This window comes from Scyliorhinus torazame, chromosome 1 (assembly GCF_047496885.1).
Source record: "Scyliorhinus torazame isolate Kashiwa2021f chromosome 1, sScyTor2.1, whole genome shotgun sequence".
Lineage (NCBI taxonomy): Eukaryota > Metazoa > Chordata > Chondrichthyes > Carcharhiniformes > Scyliorhinidae > Scyliorhinus > Scyliorhinus torazame.
Genome location: NC_092707.1, coordinates 358,040,377 through 358,056,131, shown reverse-complemented (window position 1 = coordinate 358,056,131; position 15,755 = coordinate 358,040,377). Strand labels below are relative to the sequence as shown.

Below are 15,755 nucleotides of genomic sequence, written 5' to 3'. Positions count from 1 at the left end.
TAGGTTTGCCCTGGGGGGAATGGATGGGGGATATGGAATGTGGCAAAGAGCAGGAATAACGCAACTGAAAGATCTGTTTGTGGATGGGAAGTTCGCGAGTCTGGGAGCGCTGACCGAGAAATATGGGTTGCCCCAAGGGAATGCATTCAGGTATATGCAACTGAGGGCTTTTGCGAGGCAACAGGTGAGGGAATTAAAAAAAAGAAAATCTTCACGGATTGCAAAGTAAGCAGTAAAGAACAGGAATTGTAAATTACATCAAAATTATTGTGCAGAAAACAAAGATTGCAACATATATGTTGGATTGAGGAAGAAACTAAATAGGAAAATATCGTTTTATAAATCTTAATTTTTATTTATTTAAAATCCTTAACATTTATCTTTTCAGGTAATAAGACTCCACACATGTAAATTAAAAAAGATTAGGGCCAGATGGATTGCTCTGCAGCAATTATCACTTATCACGTCAGTAAAAACGCAGTCACTCCTGATTGAAACCTTGTTCATTGTTCCTTTTGTGCGATATAACAATAATCTTTATTGTCACAAGTAGGCTTACATTAACACTGCAATGAAGTTACCCTGAAAATCCCCTAGTCGCCACATTCTGGCACCTGTTCGGGTACACAGAGGGAGAATTCAGAATGTCCAACTTATCTAACAGCACTTCTTTCAGGACTTGTGGGAGGAAACCAGGGCACCCAGAGGGAACTCACAGACACAGGGAGAACGTGCAGACTCCACACAGACAGTGACCCAAGCCAGGAATCGAACCGGGTACCCAGCGCTGTGAAGCAACAGTGCTAGCCACTGTGCTACCATGCCGCCCTAATAATAGTAGATAATTAGTTAAAATACATGCCTTCAAAGTGACATTCGTGCAATTTCATCAGCAGAAACTGCAACAGCTCATCCTCTGGTGGAGCAGTATATTCAGACAGCAACGTTTGGATTTCCACATTTATTCACACAGGTATGGATACCAGAAGTTGCTGTCCATTCTGCCCACTACTAATGGTGAGAGTTGGCAACATTTGTGGGCGCAATTATGTTCATAAATGCCACACGATTTGAATATCAAGTGCCTTACAAAACAGCATCAGTGACAACATTAATCTTATTGCTAACAACTGTGTCATATAACAGCTATCTTTCCATGTTCAAAACATCTAATATGACCAGTGTCACTCTTTTTTTAAAAAACTGAAAGACCCAAAGACAGCTAAGATGCCATCTATCATTCCCTTCCTTTTTCTGAGGAAACGTAACTCATAAGTGCAGTGGGGATACAGCTGAAATGAAATGAAATGAAAATCGATTGTCACAAGTAGGCTTCAAATGAAGTTACCATGAAAAGCCCCTAGTCGCCACATTCCTGTTCAGGGAGGCTGGTACGGGAAATGAACCGTGCTGCTGGCCTGCCTTGGTCTGCTTTAAAAGCCAGCTCTTTAGCCCTGTGCTAAACAAGCCCCAGATGAGTTTGAAGTGGTGTTAACAGCAGCATCGGGTACAAGAGAGAGGAGACAAGAGTTTACCATGGGATGAGCACAAATTTGGCAAGGAAGTCAATATTCCAAGCCATTTCACTCAAGAGTTTTTTGGGGCCTAGAATCCAAAGAAAGCATAAAATATCAAGAAAAAAGCAGTCACCAGGACTATAAACATGAGCAGGAACTTCAAAGTTAGAAACAAACAAACATTTTACCTCGCATTGCTCGGCAGACTAATACTCTAGCAAAAAGCAGTTCAAAAGTATGTCAATCCTGAATTCAATAATTTTTAAACTTTTGCTGGAAATGGGGATGGATCTCCACTTTTTAAGCATTCAAGCACTGGAAATTCAGCAACAGCTAGGAACAAAGAATGCGATGCATCATTTCTGGGCACAATGCTGTGATTTAAGTTTCCCTTTCATTTAAAGTATGAAGATATCCCACTGCGTCTACAAAAGTTGAACCTCAATATTTTTAATATTATAATGGACAGATGTGGATATTCAACGTCAGCATGAATACTATCTTTTACAATTCAAGGGGCTTTTTCAAACAAACATTTAAACTGGTCCAAGAGAAAAGCAGCACAATTCCTTACACAGTGCCAAGAACAAAGAAATTGTTGGTATTTACCATAGAATTTATAGTGCAGAAGAAGGCCATTCAGCCCATCAAGTCTGCACCGGCCCTTGTTAAGAGCACCCTACTTAAGCCCACACCTCCACTGTATCCCCATAACCCAGTAACCCCACCTAACCTTTTCTGGGCACTAAGGGCAATTTTATCATGGCCAATCCACCTAACCTGCGCATATTAGAACTGTGGGAGGAAACCGGAGCACCTAGAGGAAACCCACGCACACACGGGGAGAACGTGCAGACTCCGCACAGACAGTGACGCAAGCCAGGAATCGAACCTGGGACCCTGGAGCTGTGAAGCAACTGTGCTAACTGCTATGCTACCGTGCTGCCCATCTCAATTTACTCTGAATAATGCAAATGAAGGAGACTAATGCATATCAAGAACACAAACAGTTGGCGCTCAGACATAACAAACACCTAAGTTTGAATGAAAAAAAATTGAGATTTGTTTTAAAGGTTTAATTTTTAAGAACTCAGAAGGCAGCAAAGCTACTGTATGTGCAACGGCTTTGATGCAGGATTATGTTTGTTGAATTCTCAAAACAAAATGCTCATATTTCTGAACTTCAAATCTAGCAAGTGTTTGACAATGTTCTGATGCTGGGCATTCTCAGACCTGTATATCCATTTTAGTGTCCATGATTAGTGTGTTTAATGAAAACAATGATTCTAAATGCTCGTTTGAGACATCTGCTTCAATTATAATCCACTGCACCCTTGGCTTGAACAGATAAAGTTAATAAAAAACAGTCAAAATCTATACTGGTGTTGGCAATGGATAAAGATTTGCTACAGAAACCCTCACGACTAGATGAAATTTGCACTGGGCAGAAGCCCAATACAAATCTCAGTCAATAATGAAGGATCCAGTAGAGAAGCTATGAAAAAAAATCCTTGTTATTTATGTTGGACTAAAACACATAAAACCAGGAGAACAATCATCACTAAAAGGCACAGTAAGAAATATTTGTTTTTCATTTGAGATTAGTGTCAAATAAAATCCAGATGGTATTTATAAACTCAAAGTATTTTTTCTTATGTCTCTTTTTCACTACAATATTTAATTTTAATAATTCATTTACACATCTTCCCCCCCCCCCACACACAGAAATGCCTCTCCAGTTTTATTCACACTGCTTTTTTTTCCAGATGTGACAATATTTATATTCAAAATCTGTACAATGTAATAGCAGAATTAGAATTGAGGGAATGATAGGAAGCTGAAAAAAAACGAAAATTCTACTTCTAAAACTTTTGTGGAATTCAGTGGAAAGTTAAAACAGATGTCACAATAAATCAATTTTGATAGTTCTACAATTTAGAGTACTTGGGGGTCCTTAGTCACTCTAAATATTTTTCTCCACCTTTTCCTTTTGCTGTTAAAGAAATAATATTTCTCTTTTGTCAAGGCATGCATCATCTTGCGTTCATGTTTATATTTCCATTTCATCGGAATATGATACCAGATTTCCATTAGACCAACTAAATGGGATGAATTCCCTACCCTGCTCGGAGTACTGTGAGATATGGCACATGGAAACAGTGCACAGGCACTAACTTTACTTCCAGACACCAAGGCCAGTTTAGTTTTCTTTTAAGTCTGGTTTAATTCTGAAACATGGTTTCAAATCAGAGGTATTATTAATTTCAAAATAAGCTTTAGTTTCGGAATACAAAATTTCCGCTAAATGCAATCGATTCTTGAGAATCTATTCACCGCAGTGAAATCATCTGATGTTTCAGTAGGTAAATGCACCTGGCTGTGTGGTACTTGCAATTGGGAACTAGTGCCACATTTGGCCTCAGCATCTCTGAACAGTTAGTGTTAGTAGTGGGGACAGGAAGAGTGGGCGGGATTCTCCCTTACCCGGCGGGGCGGGGGGTCCTGGCGTGATGGAGTGGCGGGAACCACTCCGGCATCGGGCCGCCCCAAAGGTCTCCGCACATTTAGGGGCCAAACCCTCACCTTGAGGGGCTAGGCCAGCGCCGGAGCAGTTTCCGCTCCACCGGCTGGCGGGAAAGGCCTTGGCGCCACGCCAGCCGGGGCCGAAAGGTCTTCGCCGGGCGATGCGGTTCTGTGCATGCGCGGGAGCGTCAGCGGCTGCTGACGCCATTACCGCGCATGCGCAGTGGAGGGGGTCTCTTCCACCACCGCCATAGTGAAGACCATGGCGAAGGCGGAAGAAAACGAGTGCCCCCACGGCACAGGCCCGCCTGCGGATCGGTGGGCCCCGATCGCGGTCCAGGCCACCGTGGGGGCACCCCCCACCCCCTCTCCGGGGGCCAGATCGCCCCCCCCCCCCCAGGATCCCGGAGCCAGCCCGCGCCACCTTGTCCCGCCGTTCAAAAGGTGGTTTAATCCACGCTGGCGGGACAGGCATTCCAGCAGCGGGACTTCAGCCCATCACGGGCCGGGGAATCGGCGGGGGTAGGCCCGCCGACCGGCGCGGCACGATTCCCGCCAAATCGCTGGTGGCGGAGACTTCGGGACATGGCGGGGGCGGGATTCACGCCAGCCCCCGGCGATTCTCCGACCCGTCGGGGGGGTCGGAGAATCCCGCCCAGTATATCCAGGTAGGTCGGAGTTGGAGCATTAGGTGGCAGAGGCAAAGTGCATAGATGATTCTCCACGTGTCTGCATGGGTCTCACCCCACAACCCTAAAAAGATTAGCAGGGTAGGTGAATGGGCCACGGTAAATTTTTTTTTAAATTTTTTGAAGTGCACAGATGGATTTTAGTGGAGATGAAACTTAATTATGAAAAAGTCTGCAACAGTAGTTGACAAGAGGAAACCAGTTCTAATCATATTAACGAGAAATCAAAGAACGGAATTTGGGCAGTCAGTTTAGTAGGATTGGAGGTGAAGAGGATATGAGGTAGGTCTCGTCAGCACGAAGTCCCAAGGATGGCATAGCGTGCCGGAAGAAGCTATAGAGAGTAGGATGTTTAAAGTCAGAATGTGACAGGAAAGCAGAAGAAACATATATACCAATGATCTAAATCATGGTGACGTTGTGACTATCTGCCATCCAGGATGATCCAAGTGCAACAGCTAGTTTTGACAAAGGAAGCTAGGTCTGATAGATAATGGCCCATTCAAGCCAGACGTGGTGATGCACACTTCTAACATTGTGACGTCACCTGTATCTGCTCCCGCGTCAGCCCATTTGCTGCAGAAACCTTCATCCATGCTTTTTCTTCCAAACCCAAGCTTTTCCAATTCTCTCCTCTCCAGTCTCTGAATTTACATAAACTTGGGCTTACATAAACTCCAAAACCCTACTGCAATTTTCATATTCTGCACCAAAGTCCTGCTCAGCCATCATTCTTGGACCCCAATCCAATATCTTTAAATTAAAACTCCTCATGCACAAATTAATTCAGACACATCCCTTCCAATATCTGAAACTCCCTCTCTCCTTTGTTCGCGCATAGGCAGATATACCTTTAGCTATCTAGACCCAAAGCCCAGGAATTCCCTTCCCAAATCTCTCCTTCAGCAGACCACTTGCACCAAGCTTCCTCACAATATTATCTTTAGAACACGCACAAACAGACGCAAAACAGCTTCTTCCCTGCTTAACCATTCTCCTAAACGACCCTCTTATGGACTGACCTAATTAACACTACATTCCTGTATGCTTCACCCGATCCCGGTGTTTAAGTAGTTACATTGTGTACCTTGTGCTGCCTTATTATGTATTTTCTTTTATTTTCATGTACTTAATGATCTGTTGAGCTGCTCGCAGAAAAATACTTTTCACTGTACCTCGGTAAACGTGAAAATAAACAAATCCAATCCAATGTCAAATTTTGTTTGCATATACTTCGATAAAGAACTTGATATTTTCTTCTGATATACGTCTGAGGTGCTCGATAAATGCAAATTGCTGTGCTTAAAAATGGGTATCAGTTTAGTTGAATATTCATAGCACTGTACAAAATATTATTATTAGTCAACATTTGTTCTCATTTTTCAAGTTTGCAGGTTGAGAAGTAAGCTGTGGTCTACACCTAGATACATAGGCAGCACAGTAGCATAGTGGTTAGCACAGTTGCTTCACAGCTCCACGGTCCCGGCTTGGGTCACTGTCTGTGTGGAGTCTGCATGTTCTCCCGTGTTTGGGTGGGTTTCCTCCGGGTGCTCCGGTTTCCTCCCACAGTCCAAAGATATGCAGGTTAGGTGGATTGGCCATGATAAATTGCCCTTCAGTGTCCACAAAAGGTGAGGTGGGGATAGGGTAGAGGTGTGGGGCTGGGGTGGAGATATGGGCTTAGGTCGGGTGCTCTTTCCAAGGGCCGTTGCAGACTCGATGGGCCGAATGGCCTCCTTCTGCACTGTAAATTCTATCATTCTATGATGATACATTAAAAGTGCAGGACTGCACTCGCATTTTCCACTTCTTCACATTGCAGTTGGTTTCAGCTGCTGGCTTTAAATTGTCTAACACAGTGTGCAAGAAAACGAATGCCAAGAGTCTCAGAACATTTAATTTTTTTCCTGTCAGCTGTGATCAATTTTCAAGAGGTTGATGGTCAAATACTTCTCGTCTGAAATAGGCGTCACTTGTCATTCGTTAAAATTTCTAACTTTCGAGCAAATTATCACCATCGTCATAAAACTCTTTGATAAATTGGTGAAGTGCATCTACATAGTATTCATTTCATCAGTGGTGTCATTCAATCTATAGCCTGCAGATCTTGACAAATAAGTTTTGCTTTGAATTAAGCATTTCAGTTCTAATGACAAACATGATCATGAAGAAGAAAACTGAAGAGACCTTACCAGTAGACAACGTCCAGTGGAGCAAAATATTTCCTATAAATCAGGTCAGCAAAGAAAGACTCCGTTTCCCTGCAAGCGGTTCCATTACCAATAACAATGGTCGAACAGCTTTAGGCAGAAAGAGAACAAAAAATACAAATAACAAAATTCAGAAAGCAACCATTAATTTAGGCAGAATATTTCTCCACTCAATCAACAAAGCGAAAACAGATTAAGTACTTCATGGAAAGACTTCAAATTGCCACTGATCACTTTACATTTCCACTTAATTGGTTCATATCATATGTGCACTCTGCATTTCTTCCTGGACAACTGTTGAAATATTTGGTTCAAAGCATAACTTTTTGGCTTCACGTATGAAAGTAAAAAGCCATTGCAATATTTTCAGAGCCAGTTATCAAATAAAATTTCCCCTTACTGACTTATTTATTGGAAGGATATAAATTGTTTGACGCTCTAATGCTGCAAGTCTGAAACGCATCTCGATTCACAGTATTGATTAAAATACTGATGATTTTTAAGTTCCTTGTTCAACTACTTTCTACCCTAACCTAGGCACTTTGTATTTGTTTAATTTTTTGTGTGTTCTTGGTATATATAAAAGACTGGTGAAACCACATTTATTGTCTCTCCCTCATTGTTCCAAGAGGGTTCTAGTCGGCTCTCTCCTTGAGTCACTGAAATCTGTGGATCAACCCTATTAATTTATTAATCGGATTGCCGGGATATAAAGTAAAACTGTAAATCTACAACATTTGAAGGTCCTTGCATTATTCTGAGCTAGTGCTTCAAAATTCAGTTCATACACACAGAACAGGAAAAGAAAATCACAGTCGCCCGGTCTTTGCAAGGAGAAATTTTCAATCACCTACATTTTTTTCTGCAGACTGTTTCTACAAAAGAATACGCTGTCAAGATGATTAACTGCTTATTTTGTGCTCTGAAGGATTGATCCTTCAGCCGATGTAGTTGAACTCTTTTGTTTTCTTACACCGTAAAAACCTGTGCTCACTCTCACAAACTGTGATATATTACATTTGTATTCCAAAGTATGGTGCGTGGTTTGAATTTCAGGGTAAATGGGTTTCTCCCCATTAACTCAAGTGTTGTAGGTGAAAAATTCAATTAAGCCACTGAAAATAAAGGGAATGTCAATTTAAGCTAGATCGTGGACAGGCATACGTATTTACCAAAAGTAAAATGGCTCAGTTACACCCTTCACGGTTTTAGTTCCTCTGACCTTACTCTGTAAATTATTTTACAGGATACCAACATCCACAAATTCTTATTTGAACTGCATACATCCTCGGCAACCCTTATGAATTAGACCAACGTAGAGAAATACTTACTTCAAAGAACAAACAAAGAACAAAGAAATGTACAGCACAGGAACAGGCCCTTCGGCCCTCCAAGCCCGCGCCGACCATGCTGCCCGACTAAACTACAATCTTCTACACTTCCTGGGTCCGTATCCTTCTATTCCCATCCTATTCATGTATTTGTCAAGATGCCCCTTAAATGTCACTATCGTCCCTGCTTCCACCACCTCCTCCGGTAGCGAGTTCCAGGCACCCACTACCCTCTGCGTAAAAAACTTGCCTCGTACATCTACTCTAAACCTTGCCCCTCTCACCTTAAACCTATGCCCCCTAGTAATTGACCCCTCTACCCTGGGGAAAAGCCTCTGACTATCCACTCTGTCTATGCCCCTCATAATTTTGTATATCTCTATCAGGTCTCCCCTCAACCTCCTTCGTTCCAGTGAGAACAAACCGAGTTTATTCAACCGCTCCTCATAGCTAATGCCCTCCATACCAGGCAACATTCTGGTAAATCTCTTCTGCACCCTCTCTAAAGCCTCCACATCCTTCTGGTAGTGTGGCAACCAGAATTGAACACTATACGCCAAGTGTGGCCTAACTAAGGTTCTATATAGCTGCAACATGACTTGCCAATTCTTATATTCAATGCCCCGGCCAATGAAGGAAAGCATGCCGTATGCCTTCTTGACTACCTTCTCCACCTGTGTTGCCCCTTTCAATGACCTGTGGACCTGTACTCCTAGATCTCTTTGACTTTCAATACTCTTGAGGGTTCTACCATTCACTGTATATTCCCTACCTGCGTTAGTCCTTCCAAAATGCATTACCTCACATTTGTCCGGATTAAACTCCATCTGCCATCTCTCCGCCCAAGTCTCCAGACAATCTAAATCCTGCTGTATCCTCCGACAGTCCTCATCGCTATCCGCAATTCCACCAACCTTTGTGTCGTCTGCAAACTTACTAATCAGACCAGTTACATTTTCCTCCAAATCATTTATATATACTACAAAGAGCAAAGGTCCCAGCACTGATCCCTGTGGAACACCACTGGTCACAGCCCTCCAATGAGAAAAGCATCCTTCCATTGCTACTCTCTGCCTTCTATGGCCTAGCCAGTTCTGTATCCACCTTGCCAGCTCACCCCTGATCCCGTGTGACTTCACCTTTTGTACTAGTCTACCATGAGGGACCTTGTCAAAGGCCTTACTGAAGTCAATATAGACAACATCCACTGCCCTGCCTGCATCAATCATCTTAGTGACCTCCTCAAAAAACTCTATCAAGTTAGTGAGACACGACCTCCCCTTCACAAAACCGTGCTGCTTCTCACTAATACGTCCATTTGCTTCCAAATGGGAGTAGATCCTGTCTCAAAGAATTCTCTCCAGTAAAAAGGCTCACCGGCCTGTAGTTCCCTGGATTATCCTTGCTACCCTTCTTAAACAGAGGAACAACATTGGCTATTCTCACTCCGGGACATCCCCTGAAGACAGCGAGGATCCAAAGATTTCTGTCAAGGCCTCAGCAATTTCCTCTCCAGCCTCCTTCAGTATTCTGGGGTAGATCCCATCAGGCCCTGGGGACTTATCTACCTTAATATTTTTTTAAGACACCCAACACCTCGTCTTTTTGGATCACAATGTGACCCAGGCTATCTACACCCCCTTCTCCAGACTCAACATCTACCAATTCCTTCTCTTTGGTGAATACCGATGCAAAGTATTCATTTAGTACCTCGCCCATTTCCTCTGGCTCCACACATAGATTCCCTTGCCTATCCTTCAGTGGGCCAACCCTTTCCCTGGCTACCCTCTTGCTTTTTATGTACGTGTAAAAAGCCTTGGGATTTTCCTTAACCCTATTTGCCAATGACTTTTCGTGACCCCTTCTAGCCCTCCTGACTCCTTGCTTAAGTTCCTTCCTACTTTCCTTATATTCCACACAGGCTTCGTCTGTTCCCAGCCTTTTAGCCCTAACAAATGCCTCCTTTTTCTTTTTGACGAGGCCTACAATATCCAAGGTTCAACTTATATACATCTTCTATAACAATCACAATAAATGACAGGTAGTATGGACATCCAACAAGCCCCCTAGAGACCAAAATAAAGGAATTCTCCTTCCTGAAACTTCTTCTAAGAAAGCGGTTTTATCTTTATCCCCGTGTAAAAAAAAATTACATACACAGCATTGATCTAAAGATATTCATATATTAATTACAATATCATTAAAGATTTTATTAACTTGAAAGGTATTCTTCTTAAAATACACAGTTTAAAAAGGTCTTTACCCCCAAAAAATCTAATCTCTGAACACAAAATAAAGGAATACTGCATTAAAATAAATTTATAAAGTACTTTAGCCAAATTTGTCTCCAATCAGGTCAAGGACATTGGCTCCTAATATGAAACGATCACTTATTCAGACATAAGTAGTCTTCTGAATATTTTTGGCACAATACTTATCTTAAACAACATGACTAAGTGTGTCTGGGTCAGATCAAATTTATATTTCATTGGAAAATACCACGAATGAACTTCCATTATTTTGCCTTATTAACTTTAGAAGTGATTTTATCCCTTTTTTGTTTCACCATATAAACCCTATATAAGATATCCAAATTGAATGGATGCATTTTGCAAATATTATCAGCATTATTTAATTTATATGCCAAAACCATTGATCACTTTATTCATTTGAAAATCACATCACAAAATTAGGTATTGCAATGCTAGGTGCAAAGTACAGCTACCACACCTGTATTTATGAAGCAAATATCTTATCTTTTCAGCTTCACGATGCGCTCCTTGACCATGTAGGTAAATCACATCAGTATGAAGGATTTGGCCTAGAACAACAGCAGGATGGTTAACAAGAGATCAAACAACTTTGTGAATAGGATGACACATTTTCAAACATCCAAAGCTACTGGATTTATTATATCAAAACAAGCGCCAGCACACAAGTTTCATGATACAATTTGCCATTAAAGGTTAGTAAAAGTGCAATTCACTACAGAGATCATCAGATCTTGGAACAAACCACAAGTTGTATTGGTTAAATAACATAGATCTTTACAGTGACTGTAACACTCCTCCATCTTCAAGTAAGTTATAGAAACATTAGAAATGCACTGGTCTTTAATAGAACATTTAAAAATGTATTCTTCTGAAAATACATGCTGGCCATGGGTACTCTACCATGCGCTCTTGGAAGCTTGGCAGAGTATCCAATTTCAACAAAATAGGTTGGTAAATCCTTTCTTTAAAAAAAAAAGTGCCAGTAACAAAGCAAATGTGAAGGATATTTTTTCTAAAATGCAGGACTGTTGTGGAACCAACCCCACGGCACAGCTGCCTTTGAATTGACTGATTCGCTGGGGTAATTTTACACACCAACAAAACTGGGTGAAAGTTGGGGGTTAACTTGATAAATGTGTGAAAACGGCTTCAACCCACCACAAACTTCCTGTTTAACTTCAATGGCTTTAGGGCACCTGATTAACCCACTCTAGAGAGGCGGGACTGTGATTATAACATTTATAGGGCAGCACAAGTGGATAGCACTGTGGCTTCACAGCGCCAGGGTCCCAGGTTCGATTTCTGGCTTGCGTCACTGTCTGTGCGGAGTCTGCACGTTCTCCCTGTGTCTGCGTGGGTTTCCTCCAGGTGCTCTGGTTTCCTCCCACAGTCCAAAGATGTGCAGGTTAGGTGGACTGGCCATGCTAAAATTGCCCTTAAGTGTCCAAAAAGGTTAGGAGGGGTTATTGGGATAGGGTGGAAGTGAGGGCTTAAGTGGGTCGGTGCAGACTCGATGGGCCGAATGGCCTCCTTCTGCACTGCATGTTCTATGAATTTAAATTAGGTGACGTTCCTCAAGAGTTTAGCAGCCACTTGAATTTAATACTGGATGGCCAGGTTTCGCAGGGCTCTTCAATAGAAACCTGTTTTTATATAATGTCTTAAATGTAATAAAATGTAGGTTTAGGAAGGAAATGCTTGATATTAGGGACCAGGCAACTGAAGGCATGGCCACCAACTGTGCTGCATTTAAAATTGGGGATTCACAAAAGGTCAAAATTGAAGAGCGAGGCAAGTTCAAAGGGTTACATCGCTAGAGAAACGGGCGGCAGAATTCTCGTTACCGGAGACTAAGTGTTGACGCTGGGGCAGGATTTGCAGAGTTCTCCAACAGCAAAACTGGTGCTGCACCTGGACCGATTCAGCGACTGTTAAAGGCCAGCACCGGCGCCACATGGGACACAATTAATTCCAATGAGAAATGCAGCGGGATCTGTGATTGACACCCAGCTGCAGATACACACTGCACTCCCCACAAGCACCTTCCCAACCAACAAGATGGTAGAAAGGAGAGAGGCACCCCAAATTACGGACGCCGAGCTCAAGACCCTGCTTGACTCCTTGGAGGGGAGAGCAACCGAGTACCGTGGCTGCCAGGTGGCACCATTTGCTGTGCCTAGAGGCAGTAGGCGACAGCAGAAACACCATCCGGACCAGCAAGCAGTGCAGAAAGAAACTGCACGACAGCCTCAGGGCAGACAAGGTGAGGAGGCAGCACTGTGCCCCTGGCACCAACACCTGTCGCACACAGCTGTAACCACACACATGCTCTGGTTCAGCAGGTGGAATAGGAACTCACAAGGCGAGCGGTTGGAGGGCCGACCCCAGGGACTAGCTACCTTCCAGACAAGTTTGGAACGGACAATCTCATTGATTGTGGAGATGCAGTCACAGATCCAGCGACTACATGAGAGGTTATCGGCGCGCATTCAGCACCTGCAGGTGCAGGTGGAGAAGTCCAATCGCTTGCAGGAGCAGGAGGTGGTGCCGGCCATGCGTGTCACCCAGGCCATACACCTCATGGGTGGCATCCGCGGTGGAGGCCTGGGGGGAGAGGGTTTTGGCCATGGATCAACATGCCCAAAGCCTGAGGCAATGTGCGCAGGCAGTGGCCAAGACCCAGGACTTGGCTGCCCTCTCACAGGCAGAGTTCAAGAAGATTGTCCACCCCCTGTGCTCCATTGCCGCAAGCATGCAGATCCTGGTCAAGACTAGAGTGGGTCTCCAGGACTGGCAGAGCCAGGTTGTGGGGTAGCCTCAGGGGTCAGCTCCCCTCGCACCCACGTCGCAGGGAGTAGCCCGGAAGCCATTGGGTATCCGGCAGGAGGAGGTCATGGGGCCCCTGACGCATCTGGTGGGCAGAACAGGGTGGCACAAGGCCACCTAGGACACCTGAGCAGCAGATGGGTCCATCCAGGCCCGGTTGTCCCAGAAGATACCCGCCAAAGGGGACCCAAGTCACAGGGCGGGAATCCAGCAGATCGCCTCCACTCCTGGAGGCATTGGTGGTGGGCTTGGCTCAGGGGCCGCAGTTCAGCCAGCATTCACCACTCCAGTATATCCCCCCACCCCCCACCCGACCCCCATGTGAACCTCACCATCGGGAATGTCCCCACCAGCGGAAGTGGAGAATCGCGGAAGCCCCAGAGAATACCGGGTCAGGTCCACGAATGATATGCCAACGGCGTTTACGGTACGTGCGGAGTGGAACACATTGACGCCACTGTCGAGGCACCAAATAATTGCGATTTGGCGTGAAACTGCCGTCCGGATTCTCCGGCCGCACTCGCCCGGCGACTGGAAATTTCCGCCCGAAGTCAATGGACCTTTACATGGGTCCATCCCGCCCGTGGCGCTCTTGCTGCTGGAAGAAGCCAGCCCAATGACTAAATGGAGGTGGATTGCGATGAGAATTGTGCTGCAACAGCCAGCGGGATTCTCACCGGTTTTCCTGCCTGAAATGACACTTTGTTATTTTTTGGAGAGAAGGGCCCCCTATTTACAAGTATAATGTTATGATCTTGGTAGAGACCGGTAGATTTTAAAAAAGCAATTCTAACTCACATTTATGTACTAAAAGAATTATGCCGCAAGATTTCACGGTTAAACAGAAACTTTTACCTTATAAGCGTTGAAGAAACAAGTACTGCTAGCTTAACACTATTTCATAAATCTCAACAGGATTCCTTGTCCTACTTCTATTTTCACCCAGAGTATTTTTTATTTGTTCATGGGATGCGGGTGTCACTGGATAGACCAGCATTTATTGCCCATCCCCAATTGCCCTTGAGATGATGGTGGTGTGCTGCCTTCTTGAACCACTGCAGCCCATGTGTTGTAGGAACGTACGAGTTATGGGATCTTGAGGGCTCCTTACTTCTGGGACCAAACCAAGGCATGCCATAGCTCTCATAAATTCACTTTGATTCGCTCTGTGTCCCTGCTTTTCTCTGAGCTAAGAGATTTTTGGGGGTCCTTCCACTAGCATTCGGCTAGACAAACCCTCCAACTCTCCTTCAGCATACCTCGATTGCGGACTCTCCAGTTCAAGCATAGTCTTCACTGCATTCCTGCTTCGTGGATTTCAAATTAGAAAATGCACTGAAGTTTCTGATAGTCCTCTTCTACTATCTACAGGCCCGGGCGAGTTCTCTCTCTGCTCCCATGCTGACTTCAACTCGTCGGTGGACAATCACATAGCCAAAATCCAAAACCCAAAAATTCTTCCCTGCAATCTATTTCTCCAGCAACGCCGAGAAAGAGATTTAAACTAATTATCACCAATTCCCAAACCTTCCTTTCATTCCGGGAAACAATATGAATAACTTAAGCTCCTTACTGTCACAGTTGTAAACAACCTGTTTCCACCAAGAAGCTGAGAGAGGTAACCCATTGTTTACTTTCCAATGCTTTCCACTATGACCTTATGAAATAAACATAGTTTGAAAAACTGATAAATAAACCTAAAGTAATTGTAAATCAAAGGGTGGACTATGTTTATTTCATAAGGTCATAGTGCTTTCTTTATCTTGCATTTTAAAATGTCGTACCCCAAACTAAACGTTATACACCTAAAGCATATGAATAAGATTTGGTATTTGTTACAATATTTTAATAATTTGTCATGAATTTTGCTCATATTCCGATCTTCCAGGCACTTTTACATTACATATTAACATAAAAGGAAACCTCAACAGTGCCAACAAACAGTCTTCTAAAACTATCAGTGGTTTTCAAGAAAAATAAATTTAAAATGTTTAGTGTCAAAGGTCATGGAGATAAAAATTTACAACAGCACCAACATGAAGTTATTAAAGCAAATGTGGGGAACCTCAAATGCTCTGAAGGCAAATTGTACCGTATTAGACGATCCGGGCCACATATTATAGGAGGATCCCTTATTGATGCTGAAATAATTGATCCGAATGAGAGTGAAAAAGAAGCTAGTGTCTACTCGACATGTTCATGACAGTTGTGACAGTCTTTGAACCAGAAGTGGCAGTCAAGAAAATTTGTAGCTTAAAAAAAAAGTCCAGGGAATCAAATGCTCCAAAATGACTTGAAAAGTTATCATTTACAAATGGATTAACTGTAATTTTCTTGACTATTGAGAAACTGCTCCATGTGACCCGGTGACCATTCACCTGGAAGC

At 43.5% G+C, this 15,755-nt stretch overlaps 1 protein-coding gene across 3 annotated transcripts in view; it reads right to left on the bottom strand.

The window, feature by feature from the left end:
- The window catches only part of srbd1 (S1 RNA binding domain 1), a 425,904-nt gene that overhangs the window by 274,778 nt on the left and 135,371 nt on the right, over window positions 1–15,755 (bottom strand). For all 3 annotated transcript variants that reach the window (XM_072510745.1, XM_072510754.1, XM_072510763.1), the window contains exons 14-15: window positions 11,001–11,091; window positions 6,922–7,029 (exon numbers count right to left, since the gene is read on the bottom strand). In XM_072510745.1, coding sequence (XP_072366846.1) covers window positions 6,922–7,029; window positions 11,001–11,091 — 199 coding nt within the window. The remainder of the gene's footprint in view (window positions 1–6,921; window positions 7,030–11,000; window positions 11,092–15,755) is intronic.